Source organism: Neoarius graeffei, chromosome 9 (assembly GCF_027579695.1).
Source record: "Neoarius graeffei isolate fNeoGra1 chromosome 9, fNeoGra1.pri, whole genome shotgun sequence".
NCBI classification, from domain to species: Eukaryota; Metazoa; Chordata; class Actinopteri; order Siluriformes; family Ariidae; genus Neoarius; species Neoarius graeffei.
The window spans coordinates 53,931,117-53,958,017 of NC_083577.1; the positions used below are offsets into that span (position 1 = coordinate 53,931,117).

The 26,901-nt window shown below is 40.0% G+C and overlaps 1 protein-coding gene across 2 annotated transcripts; it reads left to right on the forward strand.

Moving 5' to 3' along the window:
- Positions 1–11,989: 11,989 nt before the first annotated feature.
- Positions 11,990–26,263, forward strand: p2ry8 (P2Y receptor family member 8). 2 transcript variants are annotated; one of them, XR_009655369.1, is made up of 3 exons: positions 12,017–12,068; positions 21,094–21,153; positions 21,850–26,263. XR_009655369.1 is itself a non-coding variant. In XM_060929790.1 (2 exons), exon 2 carries the CDS (start codon positions 14,816–14,818, stop codon positions 15,872–15,874), a length of 1,059 nt encoding a protein of 352 aa, XP_060785773.1. In that variant the 5' UTR covers positions 11,990–12,068; positions 14,795–14,815; the 3' UTR covers positions 15,875–17,447. The 2 variants fall into 2 exon arrangements, 1 of the variants encoding a protein (XP_060785773.1); XM_060929790.1 differs by lacking the exons at positions 21,094–21,153; positions 21,850–26,263 and adding an exon at positions 14,795–17,447 and having other exon boundaries at positions 11,990–12,068.
- The last annotated feature ends 638 nt before the right edge of the window (positions 26,264–26,901 follow it).

Here is a 26,901-nt window from a genome sequence, read left to right on the forward strand (position 1 = left end):
TCACATTTGTGGGGTCGATTAAATGCTCAAAATGGCCAGAAAAATGTGTTGACTATATTTTCTATTCATTTTACAACTTATGGTGGTAAATAAAAGTGTGACTTTTCATGGAAAACACAAAATTGTCTGGGTGACCCCAAACTTTTGAACGGTAGTATATATATATATATATATATATATATATATATATATATATATATATATACACACACACGTGTATATATACACGTGTGTGGGGTCAGAAGTTTACATACAGTTACATGAATGTCAGCTTGGATATGAATGTCATGACAATATTTGGCCTTTCAGTAATTTCTTTGAACTGTTCTTTTTCTGTGGCAGAATGATTGTACGTCATACATCCTTAATTTAAAAAAAACCCACTAGTATTTGGTGCACAAGTTTTAATTTTCTTTGGGTTTTCTGAAATCAACACAGGGTCAAAATTATACATACAGGGACAAAAATTTACATACGCTCACTGAGATTATTAATTCAGAGGTGCTGAAACTTCTTAAATGTCTCTTATCTTGCCAAGGCCTCTTAACTTCCTGTTAGTGATCATGATTGACTACAGCTGGTAGCTTCTCTGTGCCTTCATAAAAAGGGTTTGTTTACAGCACTCATTGGATTGACCAACGCACAGCTGACCACACGGACAAAGAAAAAGCCTTCTGGAGGATAGTTGTATGGTCAGATGAGACAAAGATTGAGTTGATTGGCCACAATGGCTATCATGTACAGAGGGACACTGTACCAGCTGCTGGTGGTGGTAGGATCATCATGCTCAGGGGCTGTTTTGCTGCCAGTGGAACTGATTCATTGCACAAAGTGGATGGAATAATGAAGAAGGAGGACTACCTCAGAATTTTTCGGCATAAACCATCAGAAACTTAAACACAACTTGGGACTTACAACAGGACAGTGAACCCAAACATGCATCAGAACTGGTTGTGGAGGATAAAGCAGGCTAGAATTAAGCTTAAAACAAGTCCTGACTCTTCAACCCTATTGAAAATACAGTGGCATGCAAAAGTTTGGGCACCCTTACTGAAAATGTCTCATCTCATCATCTCTAGCCGCTTTATCCTTCTACAGGGTCGCAGGCAAGCTGGAGCCTATCCCAGCTGACTACGGGCGAAAGGCGGGGTACACCCTGGACAAGTCGCCAGGTCATCACAGGGCTGACACATAGACACAGACAACCATTCACACTCACATTCACACCTACGGTCAATTTAGAGTCACCAGTTAACCTAACCTGCATGTCTTTGGACTGTGGGGGAAACCGGAGCACCCGGAGGAAACCCACGCGGACACGGGGAGAACATGCAAACTCCACACAGAAAGGCCCTCGCCGGCCCCGGGGCTCGAACCCAGGACCTTCTTGCTGTGAGGCGACAGCGCTAACCACTACACCACCGTGCCACCCCTACTGAAAATGTCTGTTACTGTGAATAGTTAAGTGAGCAGAAGATGAACTGATCACCAAAAGGCATAAAGGTAAAGACAACACATTTCTTTTCAGCGTTTTCTGCAAGATTTGTGTATTATTTTTGTTTTGTACAATTGGAGAGTGAAAAAAGTAAAGGAACACCATGCGAAAGTTTGGGCACCCCAATACATTTGAGTTCTCAGGTAACTTTTACCAAGGTTCCAGACCTTAATTAGCTTATTGAGCTGTGGCTTGTTCAAATTCTTCGTTAGGAAAGGTCAGATGATGCAGATTTCAAAGCTGTATAAATCCTCTGACTCAAACTTGTCCCTAAAATCAACAGCCATGGGCTCCTCTAAGCAAATCCCTTGCATTCTGAATAATAAAATAATTGATGCTCACAAAGCAGGAGAAGGCTACAAGAACGTAGCAAAGTGTTTTCAGGCAGCTGTTTCCTCAGATTGTAATGTTATTAAGAAATGGCAGTTAACAGAAACTGTGGAGATCAAGGTGAGGTCTAGAAGATGAAGAAAACTTTCTGAAAGAACTGCTCGTTGGATTGCTAAAAAGGCAAATAAAAACCCCTGTTTGACTGCAAAAGACCTTCAGAAAGATTTAGTAGACCCTGGAGTGGTGGTGCACTGTTCTACTATGCAGCGACACCTGAACAAATATGACCTTCATGGAAGAGTCATCAGAAGAAAACCGTTCCTGGATCCTAGCCACAAAATTCAGTGTCTGAAGTTTGCAAATGAACATCTAAATAAGTCTGATGCATTTTGGAAACAAGTCCTGCGGACTGATGAAATCAAAATAGAACGTTTTGGCCACAATGTGCAAAGGTATGTTTGGAGAAAAAAGGGTGCCAAATTCCAGGAAAAGAACACCTCTCCAACTCTGAAGCATGGGTGTGGATCGATCATGCTTTGGGGTTGTGTTGCAGCCAGTGGCACAGGGCACATTTCATTAGTCGAAGAGAAGCATGGATTCGAATAAATACCAGCAAACTCTGGAAGCAAACATCACACCATCTGTAAAAAAGTTGAAGTTAAAAAGAGGATGGGTCCTACAATAAGACGATGATCCAAAACACACCTCAAAATCTACAATGGAATACCTCAAGAGGCATAAGCCATGGCTCTCACAGTCCCCTGACCTACAGTAAACATCAATGAAAATCTGTGGATAGATCTCAAAAGAGCAGTGCATGCAAGACAGCCCAAGAAACTTGTAGAACTGGAAGCCTTTTGCAAGGACGAATGTGTGAAAATCCCCCAGGTAAGAACTGAAAGATTATTAGCTGGCTACAAAAATTGTTTACAAGCTGTGATACTTGCCAAAGGGGGTGTTACTGGGTACTAACCATGCAGGGTGCCCAAACTTTTGCTTCAGGCCCTTTTCCTTTTTTGTCATTTTGAAAATGTATAAGATGAAAATAAAAAATTGTTTTTGCTTAAAATATAAAGGGAATGAGTCATCTTTAACTTTATGCCTTTTGGAGATCTTTTCATCTTCAACTTGCTTTAACTGTTCACAGTAACAGCAATTTTGACCAGGGGTGCCCAAACTTTTGCATACCACTGTATATGGACCATGCTTATAAGTTGAGTCCATGCCAAGAAAAAAAAATTAATTGAACTCTACCAATTCTACCATGAAGAGTCATGAAATATCCAACCAGGATTCTGCCAGAAACTTGTTCATGGTGTTTGATCAAGGTGAAGCTTGCGAACAGACATTTTACCCAAATATTAGGTGTATTGTATGTATAATTTTGACCCTGTGTTGAGTTCAGAAAACACAAAGAAAATTAAAACTTGTACACCAAATTCTAGTGTTTTTTTTTTTTATTAAAGATGTATGCTGTACATTCTCCCACAGAAAAAGAACAGTTCAAAGACATTACTGAAAGCCCAAATATTGCCATGAAATTCATATCCAAGATCTCTCTCTCTCTCCTCACAGCAAGAAGGTCCGGGTTCGAGCCCCGTGGCCGGCGAGGGCCTTTCTGTGCAGAGTTTGCATGTTCTCCCCGTGTCCGCGTGGATTTCCTCCGGGTGCTCCGGTTTCCCCCACAGTCCAAAGACATGCAGGTTAGGTTAACTGGTGACTCTAAATTGACCGTAGGTGTGAATGTGAGTGTGAATGGTTGTCTGTGTCTATGTGTCAGCCCTGTGATGACCTGTGTCCAGGGTGTACCCCGCCTTTTGCCCGTAGTCAGCTGGGATAGGCTCCAGCTTGCCTGTGACCCTGTAGAACAGGATAAAGCGGCTAGAGATAATGAGATTATATATATATATATATATATATATATATATATATATATATATATATATATATATATATATATACGTCAAGGTAGAGATTAAAATCTGGTGGAATCAGAGATTCTAAAGAAACTCTGATTGCAATCTCTACTGGTAGAATCTCCGATCTTACTAGTAGAGATTGTGATTGGAGTTTCTACTGGAAGAATCTCAAATTCTACGACAACCAATGAAAACAAAATTGCTGAAGGTAATTTCAGATTTGGAATGTTTTCAGAAGTATCAAGTATACAGTGATATTTTTCTTGTAACAAGTATCATTTGCATATATTTCTTTATCTTTATTTTATGGTAACATAATTTGCATATGATGGGTTTCACACCTCTTTAATTACATATATTTTTAATCTTTATTTTATGGCAAAATAATTTGCATATGATGGGTTTCACACCTGGGCAGCATGGTGGTGTCATGGTTAGCACTGTCACCTCACCTCAAGAAAGTTTTAGGTTTAAGCCCAGCAACCAACAGGGGCCTTTCTGTGCAGAGTTTGCTTGTTCTCCCCATATCTGTGTGGGTTTTCTCTGGGTGCTCCAGTTTCTCCCACAGTCCAAAGACATGCAGGTTAGGTTAATTGGTGGCTCGAAATTAACTGTAGGTGTGAATGTGAGCGTGAATGGTTGTTTGTCTCTATGTGTCAGCCCTGCGATGACCTGGCGACTTGTCCAGGGTGTACCCCGCCTTTCGCCCATCGTCAGCTGGGATAGGCTCCAGCTTGCCTGCGACCCTGCACAGGATAAGCGGCTACAGATAATGGATGGATGGGTTTCACACTTTTTGAATTACATTTACACCTCTTTGATCTCAATAGCTGGCATACTGTCAATATTACACCCTTAAGAGAAATGTTCAATTGAAATATTAATGTCAAGTAACAGATGTATTTTCATACCTCTTTGATCTCAATAGTTGACAGCTGGTCAGTATCACCCTTGAAGTGTTCAGTTGAACTGTGTAGTAAGCCCTGATGTGGGTGGAGTACTGAAGCACGGCAGGTGGGAGATGATGTTCACACACTTTATTTTTCCACGCAATGCTTTTTAATGATTAAATGACAACAGGTGCATTGACTTTGCTATAGGGAGGTATATAAGGGATGCAGCTAGCAACAGGGGCCAGTATTCACTGGAGGCTGTAGAGGTACATGTATATTACACAGTGTTGAACATTCCATCAACTTTATTCATCACTAGCAGTCAGTAAATAATGGAGTACCAGAAGGCTGAGCTTTACAAGCTTCTGGACAGCCATATTGCCCAGCTTGACACGAAGAAGCATGGCAGGGAGTACCAACTTCTGGATGGCAGTAAGACAGTAGCATCAGGGACACAGGTGTTTGGAAGAACCACAGTACATGGACAAGAAGTGGACCCACATCAACAGAGTGTATTCTAGATATCAACTGTGGAGGACCCAGACTTTACCCCATCTTTAGCCAATCCATTTCAGGAACCACCTTCTATTGGCCAATTTGTTGTCTGGGATATTACTCAAGCTATTCAACTAGAACCTGACCAGTGGTGGCTGCTGGTTTTTAAAACAGGGGAAGCCCATTTTACGCATTCATCGTAAAACCTGTAGGCCGGATATCAAAGCATAGAAAGGTGTGCCCCATTAGCATAGTGAACTAGACAACCCTACCTAGTGGCAGAAAGTATTTTTGCTTGTACATTTCATGTTATAGTCTGGCTTGCCAGGCTAGTGCCTCATATCCTTAATCAAAAATATCAAACATCCAAAAATCACTGGCTATTCAACGAAGAGCCTTGAACATCATACCCTGATATGCAACACAGAGTCTTTAACACAACACCCAGCTGTGCAACACATCCTTGAACATCTTCTGCAACACAGTCTGGAAATTCATAACCAGGTAGGCTATGCAACACACAGAACCTTGAATATTATACCCAGGTATAACCTATAACACAGAGCCCACCATTCTCTTAACATTACTGAACAATATACACACTTCAGATTCATGAACATGAACACTATTTATACACAAATTCTGCCCTCCGCTCCTTTTCCAGAAAATGGTCTGTGACCCTGTCATACCAGCTGGTTGTGCTTTCCAGAGACTTCACCAATTTCTGTTAGCAGCTAGCACTGCAGATCCCAATAAGGCTCAAGCTAGCCTACAACCAGATTGAACTACAAATGAAATAAACGAGTGATTTCACGAATGATCAAACTGATAGAATGGATGAAAGTTAACGGAGCACAACGAGTAATATTTACATTTATTTACAGAGTAATGTACAGAGACATCAATGAGAAGAAACATTTATATGAAAAGAAATTCGGACAGCACTTTGGCACACGACTACACTTTCTCGACATCCGCTAAGGACTGATCATGCTTCCGTGTTCCTCGCCGAAGTACGGCCCTCCTCATGTCTTTCAAACACTACCTCCAATAATCCTTTATCAGCCCGACTTCTTGTCCCTCCCACTGTCTCGTTTAGTCCCAGAGAAGCCCGGCTTCCCTGGAAGTGACGATTTTGTTGATTTTAACCAATAACAACTAGCCGAAATTGGCTGTTCAGAGCCGTCTCGTAGACTGCAACGGATACCCGGCTGCCAGTCAGTGTTGCCAGATACTGCTGACGTTTTCCATCCCAAAATATGTTCAAAACCCGCCAAAATGCACTTAAAACCACTCAATCTGGCAACACTGCTGCCAGTCCATAGAGCCCATTGAAATAAGAAAGGTTACAGCCTGGCAGCAAAGGTAGATTCTTGTAGCGAACTGCAAGTTCGTCAGACATCACTCAAATAAGTTACAGGATAGTTATGAACATAAATACAATCTTGGGCATATACTATGTTATGCAAGTTATTGTTTTAATGAGAATTCAACGTCGTAGACGCCGCAGTTTGGGGAGAGAATTTTAGGGGAAGCTTGGCTTCCCTTGTTGTCTCTGAGAAATCGCCCCTGAACCTGACACACCCCATAGCAAGATCAGGAAGACTGCAACAAAAAAACTACTTGAAAGCAGTAAATAAACAACAGGTTAATTATGATGCAAAGATACAAAGCACTTATTTTGCTGAAGGAGACATAGTTGGAATCCGCATACACAAAGTGGATTGCACAAACACTGGCCCAAGACTTTTGCCATGCAAGGTCCTCACAGTTTCTGGCACAGAAAAGGATGCAACTTACAAGCTGTGTACATCACATGGTCGACTGAGGAACACTTTTAGATCAGAGCAGCTGGTTAATATGCAAAATGTCTGCTTACCTTCACTAAGATGTCGAATGCTTGGATGAGATCTCCCTAATTCAGGCTTCTTGGATAAACACTGGTTGGAAAGCAAGTGGAGCAAGTGTGTGTTCTTGTAAAGGCAGTTGTATAACTAACAGATGTACTTGTAAAAAGCAGGGACTTACATGCTCTACAAATTCATGGGCGGATCTACCGGGGTGGCATAGGGTGGCAAATGCCACCCTAAAAGAAAGCCTTGCCACCCCTGCTGCCACCCCAGTTGGCTGCGACGAATTCAAAGAAAAATTACGGCCAATTTGACATTTACGTGCGCGAATTTCCAATGTCCGAATGCAGCACGAGATAACGCCAGAGATTGGTTGTTTTGGAAAATTGAGAGGCGCGAAGTGAGGGAGCCAGGAGTCGCGAGGAAAGGAGACACGGGAGGAAAGAGGTAAAACCTGATTAACTATCTATCAAGAAATGAAATTATAATGAATGAACAGTGCTAGCATAGTTGCGAGGCTGATTTTGAGAGGATAAAAATCAGGTTGGAGAACGTTATTTAGCTAACTATACATGTAATGTGAGCTAGGTCTGACATTAGTTTTGTGTAAAGTCGGCCACAAAAGTTAATATTGATTCAACGTCTGTCAAGGAATTTGTGAAGCGTTTTGCTGAGCAACATGGAAATCACCGCATTCAGCTGTTGTAGGCATGACAAGTTCATGTTATGCTCACTGGTGAGCCTTTACAAAGCGTGAGAAAAAAAACTATAAAATGTGACACTGGTGTAAATCGTTTAAATCATGCTGAACTTGAAGCAGTGTTGTTATTGTTGTTGTTTTTTAGTGTCTGTTCTTTTGCATATACAGTATAAAACTGTCCAGAAACGGTATAGACCTCATCTGAGAATGTATGTTCTTCGTGAACAATAAAAGCATGAGATTAAGTTTGTCTGTATGAGTTTGTAAATGGCAGCCCGTGCCCTTTTGTAGTGTGTACATACTATTTGTCATCAAACTGTGATAACTGTGATTAAATTCAGCATACAGTTAGGTCCATAAATATTTGGACAGAGGCAACATTTTTCTAATTTTGGTTCTGTACATTACCACAATGAATTTTGAACAAAACAATTCAGATGCAGTTGAAGTTCAGACTTTCAGCTTTAATTCAGTGGGTTGAACAAAATGATTGCATAAAAATGTGAGGAACTGAAGCATTTTTTAAACACAATCCCTTCATTTCAGGGGCTCAAAAGTAATTGGACAAATTAAATAATTGTAAATAAAATGTTCATTTCTAATACTTGGTTGAAAACCCTTGGTTGGCAATGACTGCCTGAAGTCTTGAACTCATGGACATCACCAGACGCTGTGTTTCCTCCTTTTTAATACTCTGCCAGGCCTTTACTGCAGCGGTTTTCAGTTGCTGTCTGTTTGTGGGCCTTTCTGTCTGAAGTTTAGTCTTTAACAAGTGAAATGCATGCTCAATTGGGTTGAGATCAGGTGACTGACTTGGCCATTCAAGAATATTCCACTTCTTTGCTTTAATAAACTCCTGGGTTGCTTTGGCTTTATGTTTTGGGTCATTGTCCATCTATATTATGAAACACCGACCAATCAGTTTGGCTGCATTTGGCTGGATTTGAGCACACAGTACGTCTCTGAATACCTCAGAATTCATCCGGCTGCTTCTGTCCTGTGTCACATCATTAATAAACACTAGTGACCCAGTGCCACTGGCAGCCATGCATGCCCAAGCCATCACACTGCCTCCGCCATGTTTTACAGATGATGTGGTATGCTTTGGATCATGAGCTGTACCACGCCTTCACCGTACTTTTTTCTTTTCATCATTCTGGTAGAGGTTGATCTTGGTTTCATCTGTCCAAAGAATGTTCTTCCAGAACTGTGCTGGCTTTTTTAGATGTTTTTTAGCAAAGTCCAATCTAGCCTTTTTATTCTTGAGGCTTATGAGTGGCTTGCACTGTGCAGTGAACCCTCTGTATTTACTTTCATGCAGTCTTCTCTTTATGGTAGATTTGGATATTGATAGGCCTACTTCCTGGAGAGTGTTGTTCACTTGGTTGGCTGTTGTGAAGGGGTTTCTCTTCACCATGGACATTATTCTGCGATCATCCACTACTGTTGTCTTCTGTGAGTGTCCAGGTCTTTTTGCATTGATGAGTTCACCAGTGCTTTCTTTCTTTCTCAGGATGTACCAAACTGTAGAGTTTGCCACTCCTAATATTGTAGCAATTTCTCAGATGGGTTTTTTCTGTTTTCGCAGCTTAAGGATGGCTTGTTTCACCTGCATGGAGAGCTCCTTTGACCGCATGTTTTCTTCACAGCAAAATCTTCCAAATGCAAGCACCACACCTCAAATCAACTCCAGGCCTTTTATCTGCTTAATTGAGAATGACATAATGAAGGAATTGCCCACACCTGCCCATGAAATAGCCTTTGAGTCAATTGTCCAATTACTTTTGGTCCCTTTAAAAACAGGGTGGCACATGTTAAGGAGCTGAAACTCCTAAACCCTTCATCCAATTTTAATGTGGATATCCTCAAATGAAAGCTGAAAGTCTGGACTTTATGTCCATGTCCATTATATAACTATAATTTGAATATGTTTCAGTAAACAGGTAAAAAAACAAAATTTGTGTCAGTGTCCAAATATATATGGACCTAACTGTATATACGTCTGTAATACGTTGCCACCCCTCAAAAATTCCTGCCCCCCTCTTGCCACCCCATAAATATTTTTCTAGATCCGCCCCGTCTACAAAGTGTCACCCTTCAACAATTGGTGTGTGTCAAAACAAAAATTAGGTCATTAATATGGATATGTTTATGTTGATCTTACAATAATTACAAGAACTATTGTTACAAGAACTTACAATAGTAAGATCAACATAGTGTAATAATTTTTCATGAATAAAATGGATATCCCATTGACGTTTCATGTATAAATTACATGAATAAAATGGCTGTTATGGTAAAACTAGCAAGAGTTATTGTTCTTTGTTTTCACCAGGATAGAACATCTTACTATTAGGATCCCAAATTGCAATCTCTACTAATCTTTTGGATTAGAGTCTCTACCAGAATTTCCAATCTTCCCAGTAGAGATTGCAATCAGAGTTTCTACTGATAGAATCTCCAATCAGAGTCTCTCCTGGTAGAATCTCCATTTCTTGATGGATTTTCACCAAATTTGGCAAGTAGGTCTGGGGATGACCCGGAATTTTGCAGATAGAAGCAAAATTCATGTACAGGCCCCAGGGAAGTCCCTGGGGGGCACAACATCCATCCACCCTAGGGCTGCATACCGTGTACCGGTACTGTACCGTGAAAATCGATTCGGTACAGGTCCAAAATACCGGATCATGAAGTACCGGTACTGTACCGATATAAATTTACATCAAGTATATGCTTATTTTGTGACTGAAGATGCGTAAATCCTACCACAAAGACAAAAATTTAGCACTGGAAAAGACGTAAAATGCCGTGCTGAAACTTGAAATCGGAGCCATCTTTGATTTGCGATCCTCTCGCCACAGTCTCACGAGACATTGCGAGAGCTTGGCTGATCCAGCGTTCTGATTGGTCAAAAAGACTCAAAAGCAGATCAGCCATTTTTCCTTTGCTGGCATTGGCAGCCTTTGTTGCTTTGTGTAATTTTGCCGCATAAGTTAAAGGCCGTGGACTGCGCGTAGTCTGTAGTACTCTAGTGTAGTCACTTCTCGCTGTGAGACAACTTATGACTTTTTGTCCCAAGTTAACTATAAGGTGACTGAGAAGTGAGGTAGGAAACCTAGTTATGTTTGGTTTTCTTTGAATAAAGATACTGACAAGTTGTCAACAGTTTATTAATGTTTCTGTCATTATTGAAGAAGTTCAGAAGAATTTGTCAAATTGTTCAGGTACAGGTACAAGTCCGGACCTGTACCTAAACCTCTGTACCGGTACCTGTACCTGATGTTACGTTTAGGTACGCGACCCTAATCCACCCCCTCCCTCAATGACTTTCACATAACATTTATCAACACAAAATCTCGACAGATCTTCACTAAACTTGGCACGTAGGCACAGGAGATAGCTACAATTTAGCAGAACTCAAAAATTCCATATTTGGGCCCCAGGGGGTCCCCGGTGGGCCCCTGGTTGGTGGATGTTTGAATTTTTGTTTGTCTTGGGTTAACATCATTTCTCGACAGATCCTCAACAGATTTGACATGGAAGCCTGGGGGCAACCCAGAATTTGGCAAAACCCAGGCAACGCCAGGTAACCTGCTAGTGTGTGTGTGTGTGTGTGTGTGTGTAATATATACACACACAGCTTTTTTACTTCAAGGGCCTCAAGTCCCATACCATCTAGCAGGATTAAAATTCAAAATCTTTAAAACACACACTAAAAACAAGCTACAAATTAATATGAATTAGATTTTATTCCATTTTACAATAAAATGAAATGAGATCAGATAAAACCCTCGACAACTGAAGTAGTTATATGTACTTCTGTTTTAGTGCAGATGATGTCTCAATGCCATCTGTTGATGGTATAACGTGTAATTTGTGCATGTTATGGTTAGTGTGGCACGTCTTCCTTTCCCACATCCTTACTCACCTTTGTACATTTTAAAAGAACATTTCCTTTAACTTCATAACCGATAATCAGGTGCTACAGTAAAAATGATGGTGGGTTCAATTTTCATTGTGAATTTTTTTTTTCACATTAAAAGACAGCGTGGTTCCACAAAAATGAAATAAAATAAAAATAAAAGATTCTTCTTTGCACGTTCTATCCATGCTGCACCATACACTGCACAGTTTATAAAGTTTCAACATCAAACAAAATGAACTGCTTGAGCTGTGCTGTATTGCTGATTTGAACAGTGTTCATCTCTTTATTTGCCTTACTAAATGCATAAATCTTGCCTGAACTATGAATTAAAGCTTGAGCTGACGCACTTCCTGTCTCTGTTAAGAGGCACAGATCGAGAAGAAGCTGTTTCCTGAATGTAACAGTCATAAAGCACAATAACGGCCTGTGATACACGTGGGAGTCTACATGTGCTCAGTTGGGTAAGTGAAGTGGAAGTAACTTCCACAAACATGAAGACACTTTGAAAAATCAGTCTGTTTATTTGCTAAGGATTAATGAATTTAAAAAACTGTAATCAAGTTGATGTCATGTTGATTTAATTAATGGGGTTTTTTTTGGCTTATACATTATACTGAGGAATAGAGTATGTGAAAGGTGATGCGATTTTCTGTGACTGTGAAGTGAATTGTGCTAGAGAATGAGTAGCACAATGTGTAAATCATAAAAATCATGTGGAAATAAGTGGCACGCTTCTTTTTGTTTTGTGCTTCCCCTTTCATACTTGAAAGAAATTAAATCTAGGACATACCGAGGCTATCAGCTTTTTCAGCAAAAAAGCAAGTTATTGAAGTCTTCCCTTGTAACCACTGTGGAACACAAACAAAGTAAAGCTAAATACAATTATGGTAAAACTACAGTGCAAAAAAGAGAAATGGGTTTCTTTTAAACAAGGGAAGTGTTATCTACTATGTAGTAAGAATATCTAGAAATCTACTGAGTGAACTTATATTTGTTTTAACACATCAATCCATCCACCCATTATCTATGCTGCTTGTCTGTCAGGGTCGTGGGGGAAGTTGGAGCCAATCCCACCTGACTTCAGGCGAGAGACAGGGTGAAATCAGGGAAGGTCTAAAACAATCTAATAGAGAGAGATTTTATTGGAAGTTGTCTATATACACACAATATATAATATTTTTAATTGCAAAGATATCATTTTTTGCAATGTACTGAGACTTTAATGTAATAAAATATATACAACGGGATCCAAATGTCTAAGAGCACTAGTGAAAATGCCTCTGTTTGGCATTATTTTTCAATTTAACACAAAGGTTTTCATTACAAATGATATTATCAAGCATAACTTGAAAGAAAATAAGTTTTTTGAAACATTTACATAAATTTCAGAATTTGTTAGTATTAGGTATGTCCCCTTTTTGCTTTAATGACAGTGTGCACTCGAGCTGGCATGGACTCCACAAATTTGTGCAAAACCTTATGATCCCTTTAAGATCAAATCCATCAGTGTCGTCTCAACATGTGATTCAATGTAAGGGATAAGACTCATGGATAATTTGGCCTTTTGGAAAAAGGAGTTCACATGATCCTCTCATCTCATTATCTCTAGCCGCTTTATCCTGTTCTACAGGGTCGCAGGCAAGCTGGAGCCTATCCCAGCTGACTATGGGTGAAAGGCAGGGTACACCCTGGACAAGGTCATCACAGGGCTGATACATAGACAACCATTCACACTCACACCTACGGTCAATTTAGAGTCGCCAGTTAACCTAACCTGCATGTCTTTGGACTGTGGGGGAAACCGGAGCACCCGGAGGAAACCCATGTGGACACGGGGAGAACATGCAAACTCCTCACAGAAAGGCCCTTGCTGGCCACGGGGCTTGAACCCGGACCTTCTTGTTGTGAGGCGACAGCGCTAACCACTACACCACCGTGCCGCCTTCACATGATCAATATCGCAAAATTGCTTATATTTATATAGCAACCTAGAAATTGTGCAACATTTTTAATACTGAATGGTCGAGATGGGGAACATGTCCTTTTGTTGTTTTAGAATATTCAAAATTCTAAAACTTTCTGTTTATTTCCAGTTTTGATTTTAATAAAATCCCAGATTTTCAATGTGGTCTCAGACTTTTGGACCCCACTGTATGTTGTCTCAGTGTATGCCCTGTATGTAACCTTGTATCTCCATAGACACTTACCCGTGTTTGCAAATAAATATCACAAAAACCATCTCGTGTAGTTGATTCATGCATCAAAAGAAAGTGACTTACACTAGGACATTATTGTTTAATTTGAAAACTTATCTTTATACTGATAGACTTCAGTCTAAAGACAATCAGCAAGCCAAAACCCTGCCAGACACAAGGGTTTGTGCTGATAAATAAATGCATGAGTAATGTAGTTTATTTATATATGGTAATGTCCTGCTAAATGACAACATAAATGGCTGTCATATTAAGTAAAGAAGTAGTAATAACAAATTAAATCATCAAATCAAATTAATATTTTCATAATATAATAACACATATATAATACAATCATAAATGAATACAAAACCATATAGACTAGCCATACAGTTTGTGTAACTGGTATGACAACTGCCACGTATGAAACCACGGTCCTTCCCGTAGAAAAAAAAAATCAGTGCAAAAAAAAAAAAATCAGTGCAGATGCAAGAATATTTATGCATGCTGCAAAAATATATGAGTAATATTAAAATCAGATATTGGTGCATGGAATGGCAGTTTATTAAGCTTTTAGATAAGGTGAGGCTTCCTTAATGCATAAGCAAGATGCATTGGAAGATTAAGAACCTCATATCGTGAGAATTCAACCAGCACTTCTGCACATCCTGTATTTCATACCTCTCTGCACTATAACATCAAGCTGCATCTGCTGGATGTGTGAAATCAACATGTGAAAGAAACTGTGAAAAAAAACAGATTTTTCTTTTGAGTGATAAAAGCTTACACATGATTAGGCTTAATACAATAAAACAAATGCAGAAGTTAGAAATTATTTGTGTCTAATTTAGCTGTTGAACTACATTAATAAAAATATTGCCATTGCTTGACATGCACAAACATCTTGTATATATTTTCAGAGACAATGTGGGTTGCTCACAAATAGGGTATAATAACGTGGAATGTTACATCACTTTTTCTGTCTTTCTGTACAGGGGAGAAATATAACCTCAAACATGAGTGCCAACGCCAGTAGTATAGACAATGTGACTCTGTCTATACTTCAGACCAAATGGTCTGTTAACCTTATGTCATTCATCTATTTCATTGTGACCCTGGTGAACCTTAGTGGGAATGGCCTTTCAATGTGGCTGCTGTTGTTCCGCACATACCCAAAGACCCCTTCCATCATCTTTATGATCAACCTCACCATCACTGACCTGGCACTGGGCTTAGCACTCCCTTTCCAGATCATGTACCAACTGCAAGGCAACAACTGGACCCTGGGCTCAAGCATGTGCAACGTACTTACAGTCACCTTCTTTGTTAACATGTATTGTTCCATTTTGACGATGACGGCTATCAGCACTGAGCGCTACATAGGTATTGTGAAACCTATGCGCTACAGACAGACAAATGTGAAGATCAGGAATGCAATTTTTGTATGCATAGTTATGTGGGGCATTGTTCTAGCAGTTCTCAGCCCTCTGGAGAAGACGGATCTAACATTTTACGTGCAAGAGCTCAATATCACCACCTGCTTTGACATTCTAAAGAAGGACATGCTCCCATCAGTCACACACTGGGCAGCCTTCCTGTTTGCGATGTTTGGCTTACTATTCCTTTGTCCCTTCATCATAACTGTGTACTGCTACATCAGGATCATCCGTGCTCTCATCAAAAATTCCAAAAGCAACCAGAAAGGTCGTGCTGTGCGCTTGGCTTTTATTGTCTTATTTGTGTTTACTGTCTGTTTTGCACCCAACAACATATTACTCCTGGCCCACACAGTAGCAAAGCTTTACTATGAAAAATCTCTGTACATGTACTATAAGCTGTCCCTCTCACTTAGCTGCATCAACAGCTGCTTGGATCCATTTATCTACTATTTAGCCTCAAAGGATTTCCGTCGAAAGATGAGACAGATGTTCAAGCTGCAAAACCACAGCATGGTGGATACAGAAATGAGTGATGTCCGCAGAGAGAGTTTCCATTCAGCTCGTACTGGTTCTATTGGGAAAGCAGATGCTAAACACACAGAAAGATCCATTAGTCGGGCCAATTCAAACTTATAGCTTTCAAAATGAAATTGCACCCATTTTTACTTCTCATGTTTTTGTTCATATTTCACTTTCTTTCAGGGTGAAGAGGAAGCCAGCCTGTTTCTTCCTTCCTCATTGTAGATAGTTTTTTTTTTATAAACCATGTTTTTTTTTACCTAATATTTAAACAGTGTGTTTGAAGTTTTTTTGTAGCATTTGCATATTTTTTCACTCATTCCCTAGGGATACTCTTTCTATAAAAGGTGACTGCCACTGAACTAACTAACTAACTAACTAACTATTTTGCATTTATTTGTCATTTATTTGTTTTGTTCCTACATTTTAAAGTATTATATATAGTTCTGCACAATTCCATAAATATTATTTGGTTGATATGCACTTTTAGGGTGTGTGTCCATATAGCAGGGGTTTTTTTTGGGGGGAGAGAGGTGCTTCACCCCAACATGTCATCAAAAAATCACTCCCATACTGTGTCGATTTTGTTGTCTGACAACAATATTTTGAGAACATATCACCATTAACCAATGGGCGGCACGGTGGTGTAGTGGTTAGCGCTGTCGCCTCACAGCAAGAAAAAGGTCCAGGTTTGAGCCCCGTGGCTGGCGAGGGCCTTTCTGTGCGGAGTTTGCATGTTCTCCCCGTGTCCGCGTGGGTTTCCTCCGGGTGCTCCGGTTTTCCCCACGGTCCAAAGACATGCAGGTTAGGTTAACTGGTGACTCTAAATTGACCGTAGGTGTGAATGTGAATGGTTGTCTATGTGTCAGCCCTGTGATGACCTGGCGACTTGTCCAGGGTGTACCCCGCCTTTCGCCCGTAGTCAGCTGGGATAGGCTCCAGCTTGCCTGCGACCCTGTAGAACAGGAAAAAGCAGCTAGAGATAATGAGATGAGATGAGATCACCATTAACCACTATATGATTGGTTGCCTGAAATGGAGCCACCGCAGGATTGGTTGCCTGAAAAGAGTGACAATGACAACACCAGTGCCTTCCTGAAAAGTTCAGAGATTTTCAACTCAAAGCATTTGGAACAGTCACACAAAAACAGCCCAGCACTCTCTAAAAAACACTGGGTGCAGTGCTTTTTCTCTGTAGGTGGTGGCATGCAAGTACCTCTTGCTGCAAGTCTGCAGGGTGGGGCTATTTGTGGAGCAAGATGTCACACACTTACCGTACATGGAGGCGATGACATACATTGGTTATGGTTAGGATTTGGGTTAGGATGCTGTAATTTTCCTTATATGGTAAGTGTGTGACATTTTGACCTGCCCCATCCAACAGGCTGCAGAGGGGACACTCTTGCCACATAATGCTCTTTCCTCATTGGGAACAAATGGGAAAAAAAAGAAAAAAAAAGATGCTTGTGCTCAGAAAAAATGCTATGTGGACACACCCTTAAGGATCTCTGGGAATTATATTGTAGCTCTTACTAAAGCGTTGTCGCTAAATTTGTTTACTTGCTTTAGTTACTTTTCCTTAAAAGCTCTTTATTTTATGTCAACAAATGTGTTTTAGATAACATTATATATTAATTACTTTTTACGCCATAGGATGCAATATCATGGAAAACTGTGTCTTTTGCAATAAATGATGCTGGTTTAAAAAAGCATTTTCTTTCCTAAAATATTTCATACTAGCCTCAATATTTAACAAAGTTATCCACCAACTATCATTATGCAAACAAGGGAAACCTATTATCTTGGTTTGTTTCAGGGTACTGCACTTTGTTTTTAATTCTCCATCAGTTGATAAATGTTGTAAGGTGTGTGTGTGTGTGTGTGTGGGGGGGGGGGGGGGGTGTGAATCAAAAAGCTCTAAGACAGATGTTATAATTTCAAAAGGAATTCAAAAGAATTCAAAAAAGGAATACAAAGAAGGAATTCTCCAATGGAAACATCGCTTGCAGAAGTGTTTAGATTTAAATGGAGAGAAATACAGTTAGGTCCATATATATTTGGACACTGACACAAATTTTGTTTTTTTACCTGTTTACTGAAACATATTCAGGTTATATTTATATAATGGACATGGACATAAAGTCCAGACTTTCAGCTTTCATTTGAGGGTATCCACATTAAAATTGGATGAAGGGTTTAGGAGTTTCAGCTCCTTAACATGTGCCACCCTGTTTTTAAAGGGACCAAAAGTAATTGGACAATTGACTCAAAGGCTATTTCATGGGTAGGTGTGGGCAATTCCTTCGTTATGTCATTCTCAATTAAGCAGATAAAAGGCCTGGAGTTGATTTGAGGTGTGGTGCTTGCATTTGGAAGATTTTGCTGTGAAGAAAACATGCGGTCAAAGGAGCTCTCCATGCAGGTGAAACAAGCCATCCTTAAGCTGCGAAAACAGAAAAAACCCATCCAAGAAATTGCTACAATATTAGGAGTGGCAAAATCTACAGTTTGGTACATCCTGAGAAAGAAAGAAAGCACTGGTGAACTCATCAATGCAAAAAGACCTGGATGCCCACAGAAGACAACAGTAGTGGATGATCGCAGAATAAGTTCCATGGTGAAGAGGAACCCCTTCACAACAGCCAACCAAGTGAACAACACTCTCCAGGAAGTAGGCCTATCAATATCCAAATCTACCATAAAGAGAAGATTGCATGAACGTAAATACAGAGGGTTCACTGCACGGTGCAAGCCACTCATAAGCCTCAAGAATAAAAAGGCTAGATTGGACTTTGCTAAAAAACATCTAAAAAAGCCAGCACAGTTCTGGAAGAACATTCTTTGGACAGATGAAACCAAGATCAACCTCTACCAGAATGATGGAAAGAAAAAAGTATGGTGAAGGCGTGGTACAACTCATGATCCAAAGCATACCACATCATCTGTAAAACATGGCGGAGGCAGTGTGATGGCTTGGGCATGCATGGCTGCCAGTGGCACTGGGTCACTAGTGTTTATTGATGATGTGACACAGGACAGAAGCAGCTGGATGAATTCTGAGGTATTCAGAGACATACTGTGTGCTCAAATCCAGGCAAATGCAGCCAAACTGATTGGTCGGCATTTCATAATACAGATTGACAATGACCCAAAACATAAAGCCAAAGCAACCCAGGAGTTTATTAAAGCAAAGAAGTGGAATATTCTTGAATGGCCAAGTCAGTCACCTGATCTCAACCCAATTGAGCATGCATTTCACTTGTTAAAGACTAAACTTCAGACAGAAAGGCCCACAAACAGACAGCAACTGAAAACCGCTGCAGTAAAGGCCTGGCAGAGCATTAAAAAGGAGGAAACACAGCGTCTGGTGATGTCCATGAGTTCAAGACTTCAGGCAGTCATTGCCAACCAAGGGTTTTCAACCAAGTATTAGAAATGAACATTTTATTTACAATTATTTAATTTGTCAATAATTGCATTTTTATGCAATCATTTTGTTCAACCCACTGAATTAAAGCTGAAAGTCTGAACTTCAACTGCATCTGAATTGTTTTGTTCAAAATTCATTGTGGTAATGTACAGAACCAAAATTAGAAAAATGTTATCTCTGTCCAAATATTTATGGACCTAACTGTACCTTAGTTATTTGTTATTTTCATAAATAAAGATTTTTTTTTTTCATTTGGCTTAGAACTTTTTGACTTACTAGTCATGTTCTTGCACAGTGTTTGCTCAAGCAGTAGAAATTGTATCTATTATGCATTGCTTCCTGTGCAAGCCACAGGGTGGAGTCACACCCATGAGCACCAGCACTTTTTCAAAGAGGTGTGAAAAACAGAATTGTAGTTTGAACACATAAAAATAGGATTGTTTCAAGTAATTAATACAAATTAGTAGAAATGTGTAATTAGAACAAATACATGTTAAACATAAACCCATAAACAATCTCATAAGCAGTGATGTTTCTAGACTTAATACTGAAACATGGCATCTGACATATGCTTGTGGTGCAAAAAATAGATCATCTGAATTTGATTTGAATGATTTTTTACAAGTTGGTGCATTTAGGCTGATACATTTGGTTCAGCAGGTTTTTTTTCTTTTGACATTTAACCACTTTGACTTCTGGTATATTTTAGAATAGTATACAGAGGATATTACACGGTTGTGCGAAGATATGAAGGTTATCTTTGAGTAGTGAACATTTTCACGAGTGAGTGAACAAAATGTGTTGAAAATACACGAGAAGATATACTTCATATCTTCACACCACTGGGTAATGTTCTTTATATTATATGGACATATCCACAAAAAATACACAAGTTAATCAAAATAATTTTAATTTTGGACTGGTTCGCCATTTTGACAATGCAAGTAAAGACAGTGGGAAAACACTGGGAGTGACATCATCAAAGTGAAATATCGGAAAATGTCACTCAGATCCGTAATGTACAGTATTTCATATGAAAAATGTGAGTTCTTCAACACGAGAAGATAAACTTCATATCTTCAAGCCAATGTGTGATTTTCTTTTTATTATACAGACACATTCACAAACATTTAACACACAAATTTATCAAAACAATTCATCAATTTCCTCGCAAGTGACATATAGAGATTTACAGTATGTCACAGTTTTGGTTCTCCATGCCCCAGATGTAGTTCGTATGAAAAATATGAGTGGGGTATTTCCCAGGAAAACACTTGTGTATATATATATATATATATATATATATATATATATATATATATATATATATATATATATACACATACATACACACACATAGAGAGAGAGAGAGAGAGAGAGAGAGAGAGAGAGAGAGAGAGTGTATAATTTTAGTATACACCAATCAACCATAACATTCAAATCACCTGCCTAATTTTGTGTAGGTCCCCTTTATGCGGTTAAAATAACTCTGGGGTAGGTTTCCTGACAACGTTGCACTTTAGGGCTAATGAGTGAGTTTAAAGACGCTCTTAAGTAACGAACGTTGTGTCTGTACGTGATTTTCCTGAACTCACTCATAAGAAGGAGTCTTAAGAGCAACTTTGCTAAGAGCTTCTTTGCAATGTGCATCCTCGCAAAAAGCATTAGTAGTTGCTCAAAGCATTTGTGCTGTAGTTGCTAAAGACATTAGTAGTTGCAAAATGCAGTCAAATGAGGTCACATGGCATTTGTTTTTAACGAAAACCCAATGAAATATAAAGTGCTTAAAATATTTTAATGTATTGTATCGTTGTTAAGCATTACGTATATAATGTGGTAATTAATAATTGAAACTATTTTGCATTTTTGGACAATAACATTTTTTATTCCAACTTACTTTACTTAGGCTGCCTACAGGTGAGCCTGCTGTCTCACAAGCCAGTCATCCCGATAGTCCATACATGCTGTGAGTTCCCTTTTCATGTTGTCACCAATATCATCTTTCAGTAAGTCAGTATATGTCTTCATTGGTCTACCACGATGCCTTTGACCATGCACAGATTCCCACAGTAAGATTTTGTTGGCTGCAGTCTCAGAATGATGACAGTGACCAGCATCACCCATTCTCCTGACAGCTATTTTGCTGCAAATAGATGGTAGTTCTCTGTACAGAACTGTACTTGGAATGTGATCTTGCCATCTGACATTGAGTACTGTTCTTAGCATTCTTGTATAAATACCATTTAGTGACTGTTCAATTTGTTTTGTTAGTTAAAGTCCCACTTTCTGATCCATACAATAGCACTGTTCCGACTGTAGCAATGAAAAATGACAGCTTTACACTACGCTAAATTAGATTTCCAAGCAGTTTTCATTTTATTCAGAGCTTTCCACACTAAAGCTTTTCTAATTTTTATGTCTTGCTCAGAAGATTGTACCCAAGCACCAAGATATTTTAAGTCATTTACTTCTTTGATGTTTAGCCCTTCAGCAGTTTTAAGGTGGACGTGTGGAGATGGCACACTGAGAGTCATGAATTCTGTTTTCTAAGCACTCAAGTGAAGTCCTAAATTCTCACATTCATTTTCTACACTTGTCAGAAGTTGCTGTGCTCATTTCATTGTCCATCCATCCGTTATCCATAACCGCTTATCTTGTGCAGGGTCGCGGGCAAGATGGAGCCTATCCCAGCTGACTATGAGCAAGAGGCGGAGTACACCCTGGAAAAGTCGTCAAATCATCACAGGGCTGTCACATAGAGACAAACAACCATTCACATTCACATTCACACCTACGGTCAATCTAGAGCCACCAATTAGCTTAACCTGCATGTCTTCTGACTGCGGGGGAAACCAGAGCACCCAGAGGGAACCCATGCAGACACAAGAAGAACACGCGTACTCCACACAGAAAGGCCCCAGTCAGCCAGTGGGCTCATAACCCAGAACCTTCTTGCTGTGAAGCGATAGTGCTAACCACTACACCACCATGCTACCCTTGTTTCATTGTGTTAGACAAACTAATATCTTCTGCATAGTCAAGATCTGTCATTGCCACTGCTGGATATCTAGAGGAACATCTAGGTGTGATGGTAAACCCTAGATCGACTTCTTGATTACTGATAGCATTATGTAGAGCATAATCAAGAACAATAATGAAGAGGTACGGTACAAAGGTATTGCCTTGCAACACACCAGCTTTGATCTCAAATTCATCTGTGAGTCCATCTGGAGAGAGGACTCTTGCATGAGTGTCTGTGTACATCATTTCGATTGTACTGAGGAGACGTGGTGGAATGTCATAGGCTTTGAGGATCCGACACCTCTGCGGATACTATCAAACACTTTCTTGAAATCAATGAAACAGAGGACAGCAGACTTGTTCTTTTTTGTTTCCTCAATAATTCTACGGAGTGCTATAATTTGAGAGAGCGTTGAATGGCTTTTCCGAAAACCATTTTGATTAAATCTTAAGTGAGAGTCAAGCGTTTCTCTGATGCAGTTTAGGACCATGCAATTCATTAGCTTGGAGATAATACAAGTTAGACTTATTCCTCTATATTTGTCTGTTAAAGAGAAATCACCTAATTTTGAGACAGGTTGTATGTTTAATAATGATCATTGTTTAGGTTTTAGTCCAGCCACTGGGGGTGCATAAGCGTACTCTTGGTGCCAGTCTGAAGCCCGGATAAATTGGAGAGGGTTGTGTCAGGAAGGGCATCTGGCGTAAAACTGTGCCAAATCTAACATGCAGATTGAAAAGAGAAATACCATACAGGATTGGTTGGGGCCCGGGTTAACAACGACCGCCTCCGGTACTGTTGGTCAACAGGGTGCCGGTGGAAAGTATGCTACTGTTGTGTCAAAACGGAGAAGGAGATAGAGAGGGGGGAGGCGTGTTAGGAGAGAGCATGAAAGATGGAAGGGAAGGAGCTTAGAATTGAGGGTAGGAACACTGAATGTGGGAACATTGACTGGCAGAGTGAGAGAGTTAGCAGGTATGATGGAAAGAAGGAAGTTGGACATTTTGTGTGTGCAGGAAACGAGGTGGAAAGGAAGCAAGGCCAAGAACATTGGAGGTGGATGCAAGTTGTTTTATTATGGAGTCAATGGAAAGAGAAATGGTGTTAGTTTTGAGGGGAGAGTTGGTCAGCAGTGTGATTGATGTGAAGAGGGTGTCAGATAGAGTGATAGGCGTGAAGTTGGAGATTCAAGGAGTGGTAATCAATGTTGTGGGTGCGTACGCCCCACAGGTTGGATGTGAAAATGAAGAGAAAGAGTCTTTCTGGGAAAAGATGGATGAAGTGGTAGAAAGTATACCGAGGGAGGAGCAGATTTCAATGGACATGTTGGTGAGGGAAACAGAGGAAATGAGGATGTGATGGGCAGATATGGTGTAAGAGAGAGAAATGTGGAAGGGCAAATGGTGGTTGATTTTTCAAAGAGGATGAATTTGGCAATTGTCAATACATACTTTAAGAAGAAAGAGCAGCACAGGGTGACATTTAAGAGTGGAGGAAGATCTACACAGATGGACTACATACTCTGCAGAAGGGGTAACCTGAAGGAGATTGGAGACTGTAAAGTGATGGCAGGGGAGAGTGTAGCTAGACAACATCGAGTGGTCGTGTGCAGGATGAGCTTGAAAATGAAAAAGAGGAAGTGTGAAATAGTGGGGCTGAAGATTAAGTGATGGAAACTAAGAGGTCGAACATCAGAAGGAGTTTAGGGAAGAAATGAGACGAGCATTGAGTGGTAATGGAAGTCTGCCAGAAGATTGGGATACTGCTGCTATACAAATAAGAGAGGCAGCAAGGAAGGTGCTAGGATGGTCACTGGGAAGGAGAAAGGAAGACAAGGAGACATGGTGGTGGAACAAAGAAGTGCAGGAAATTATAAAAGAGAAGAGGCTAGCAAAGAAGAATCGGGACGATCAGAGAGACGAGGAAAGCAGGCGGTTATACAGAGAGACAAGACAGAAGGCAAAACGAGCGGTAGTGAAGGTGAAAGCAGATGCATACCAGGAGTTGTACGAAAGACTGGAGACCAAAGAAGGAGAGAAAGACCTGTACAGACTAGCTAGGCAGAGAAACAGGGAAGTGAGGGATGTACAGCAGGTAAGAGTGATGAAAGATGTAAATGGATATGTACTGACAAACAAAGCGAGTGTATTAAGAAGGTGGAAAGAGTACTTTGAGGATTTATTAAATGAGGAGAATCCAAGAGAGAAAAGGCCAGATTCGTTGGAGACAGCAAATCAGGAAGCAGAGTTGGTTAGTAAGGATGAGGTGAGGGCAGCCATGAAAAGAATGAAGACTGGGAAAGCAGTCGGACCAGATGGTATCCCGATTGAGGCTTGGAGATGTTTGGGTGAGATGGCTGTGGAGTTCCTAACGAGATTGTTTAATAAGAATGAGAAAATGCCAAATGAATGGAGAGCATACTAGTCCCAATATACAAGAATAAGGGAGATGTACAGAGCTGCAGTAATTACAGAGGGATAAAATTGATGAGACACACCATGAAGCTATGGGAAAGGGTATTGGAGGCGAGATCGAGAAGAGAGGTAGCAATCTGTGAACAGCAGTATGGGTTTATGCCAAGGAAAAGCACGTCGGATACAATTTTTGCTTTAAGAATGTTAATAGAGAAGTACAGGGAAGGCCAGAGAAAGCTACATTGTGTGTTTGTAGACCTGAAGAAGGCATGCGATAGAGTGCCGAGAGATGAGTTATGGTATTGTATGAGAAAGTGTGGAGTGAATGAGAAGTATATTAGAGTGGTGCAAGACATGTATGAGAACAGTGAAACAGCAGTGAGGTGTGCAGTTGGAATGACTGAATGGCTCAAGGTGAAGGTGGGACTTCATCAAGGATCTGCTTTGAGTCCTTTCTTGTTTGCCACAGTGATGGATAGCTTGATGGACGAAGTGAGGCAAGAGTCATTATGGAACATGATGTTTGCAGATGATATATGTGGTGAAAGTAGAAAGGAGGTTGAGTTGGGTTTGGAGAGATGGAGGTATGCATTTGAATGAAGAGGAATGAAGGTGAGCAGTAGCAAAACAGAATACATGTGCATCAATGAGAATGGGGATGAGAGTGTAGTGAAGATGCAAGGAGTAGATGTAAACAAAGTTGGTGAATACAAGTACCTGGGGTCAACTGTGCAGGAAAATGGAGGCTGTAATAGTGAGGTGAGAAAGAGAGTGCAGGCAGGGTGGAGCAGTTGGAGAAGGATTTCGGGAGTCATTTGTGATAGGAAAGTCCTAGCAAAAGTGAAAGATAAGATGTATAAGACAGTAGTGAGACCAGCTATGATGTATGGATTGGAGACCGTACCCTTAACGAAGGGACAGGAGGCAAAGTTGGAGGTGGCGGAGTTGAGGATGTTAAGGTTTGCGATGGGGGTGACAAGGTTGGACAGGATAAGGAACGAGCACATCAGAGGGACAGCACATGTGGAGAGTTTGGGAATTAAGCTAAGAGAGATGAGACTGAGATGGTATGGGCACATCCCGAGAAGAGATGCAGAGCATGTGGGAAGGAGAATGTTGAGGATGGAGCTGCCAGGCAAACGAAAACGAGGAAGGCCAAAGAGGAGATACATGGATGTGGTGAAAGAGGAAATAAAAGTGGCAGGTGTGGTAGAGAAGGATGGGGAAGACAGGGAGCAATGGAGGTGAAAGATCCGCTGTGGCGACCCCTAATTGGGAGCAGCCAAAAGAAGAAGCTTAGGTTTTAGTCCATTCATTAAAGCGTTGTTGCAAAACTCCAAAATAATGTTATCAAAATCAAAGTTGTTCATTACTTCTGGTAGTATACCATCAGGTCCTGTACTCTTTCTGTTCTTTAATTTTCTTTTTACTTTTTGAAGCTCATCGTTTGTAAATGGACCATCTTCGATATTTAGATCATTAATTACTGTTGAAATGCTTTCATTTTCATTGTCCACTGTTGGTGCTTTCCTGAGCTAAATGGTTAAACCAAGATTTTACCCTTTCTTGTGCACTGGCTTCACAGATTTGTCCTTTCTTAGTTTTCTTATGCCTTGTCATTTCATAGCTCATGCGGCAAGTTTCTCCATATTTATTTATTTAAACTGATTTTATTTTATTTTTATTCTTTTTTAAGACGATTTCATCTCCTATTTTCAGACATGTTTGCTTCTTCTCTGATTCAGGAGATTTGTAGCAAATTTGAATTTCCCTCTGGGGATTAATAAAGTAATTCTGATTCTGATTTTGCTTCATTATGGCAATGTTCTACTCACCTAGTCACTTATTTTAGTTCTTGTTCTTTTAATTTATTGTATGTATCAAAGAGTATCCTTTTTGCAGAGTTTAATTCTTCAACCTTGTGTGAATTCCATTCTTGGCTCAGATTCTGGTTTGCCTCAGCTACATGTTGTCTTGCTCTTACAATATCTGGATATAAAGATCTTGATGAATGCTTTGCCTTTATTTTCACTGGCAAAAATTCTTTCATTGCCTTATAATTCGCTTGAAAAAATGTTCATAGTGGTCAATAATATTTTCAATTGTATTTAACTCTTGAAATTTATTCCGAACTTCCATTGCATAATTTGTTTAGAGATCAGAATTTAACGAAAATGCATTACAATCATATTTCACTTGCCAGTGGGATTTCTATTCTTCCGATGACAACTCTGTAATCTGATCCTACTGTTCTGAAGGCGCTGTATGCTTGGGAGTT

Excerpts from the sequence above, each read along its gene's own strand:
- p2ry8 (XM_060929790.1), top strand. The coding sequence starts at position 14,816 with ATGAGTGCCAACGCCAGTAGTATAGACAATGTGACTCTGTCTATACTT.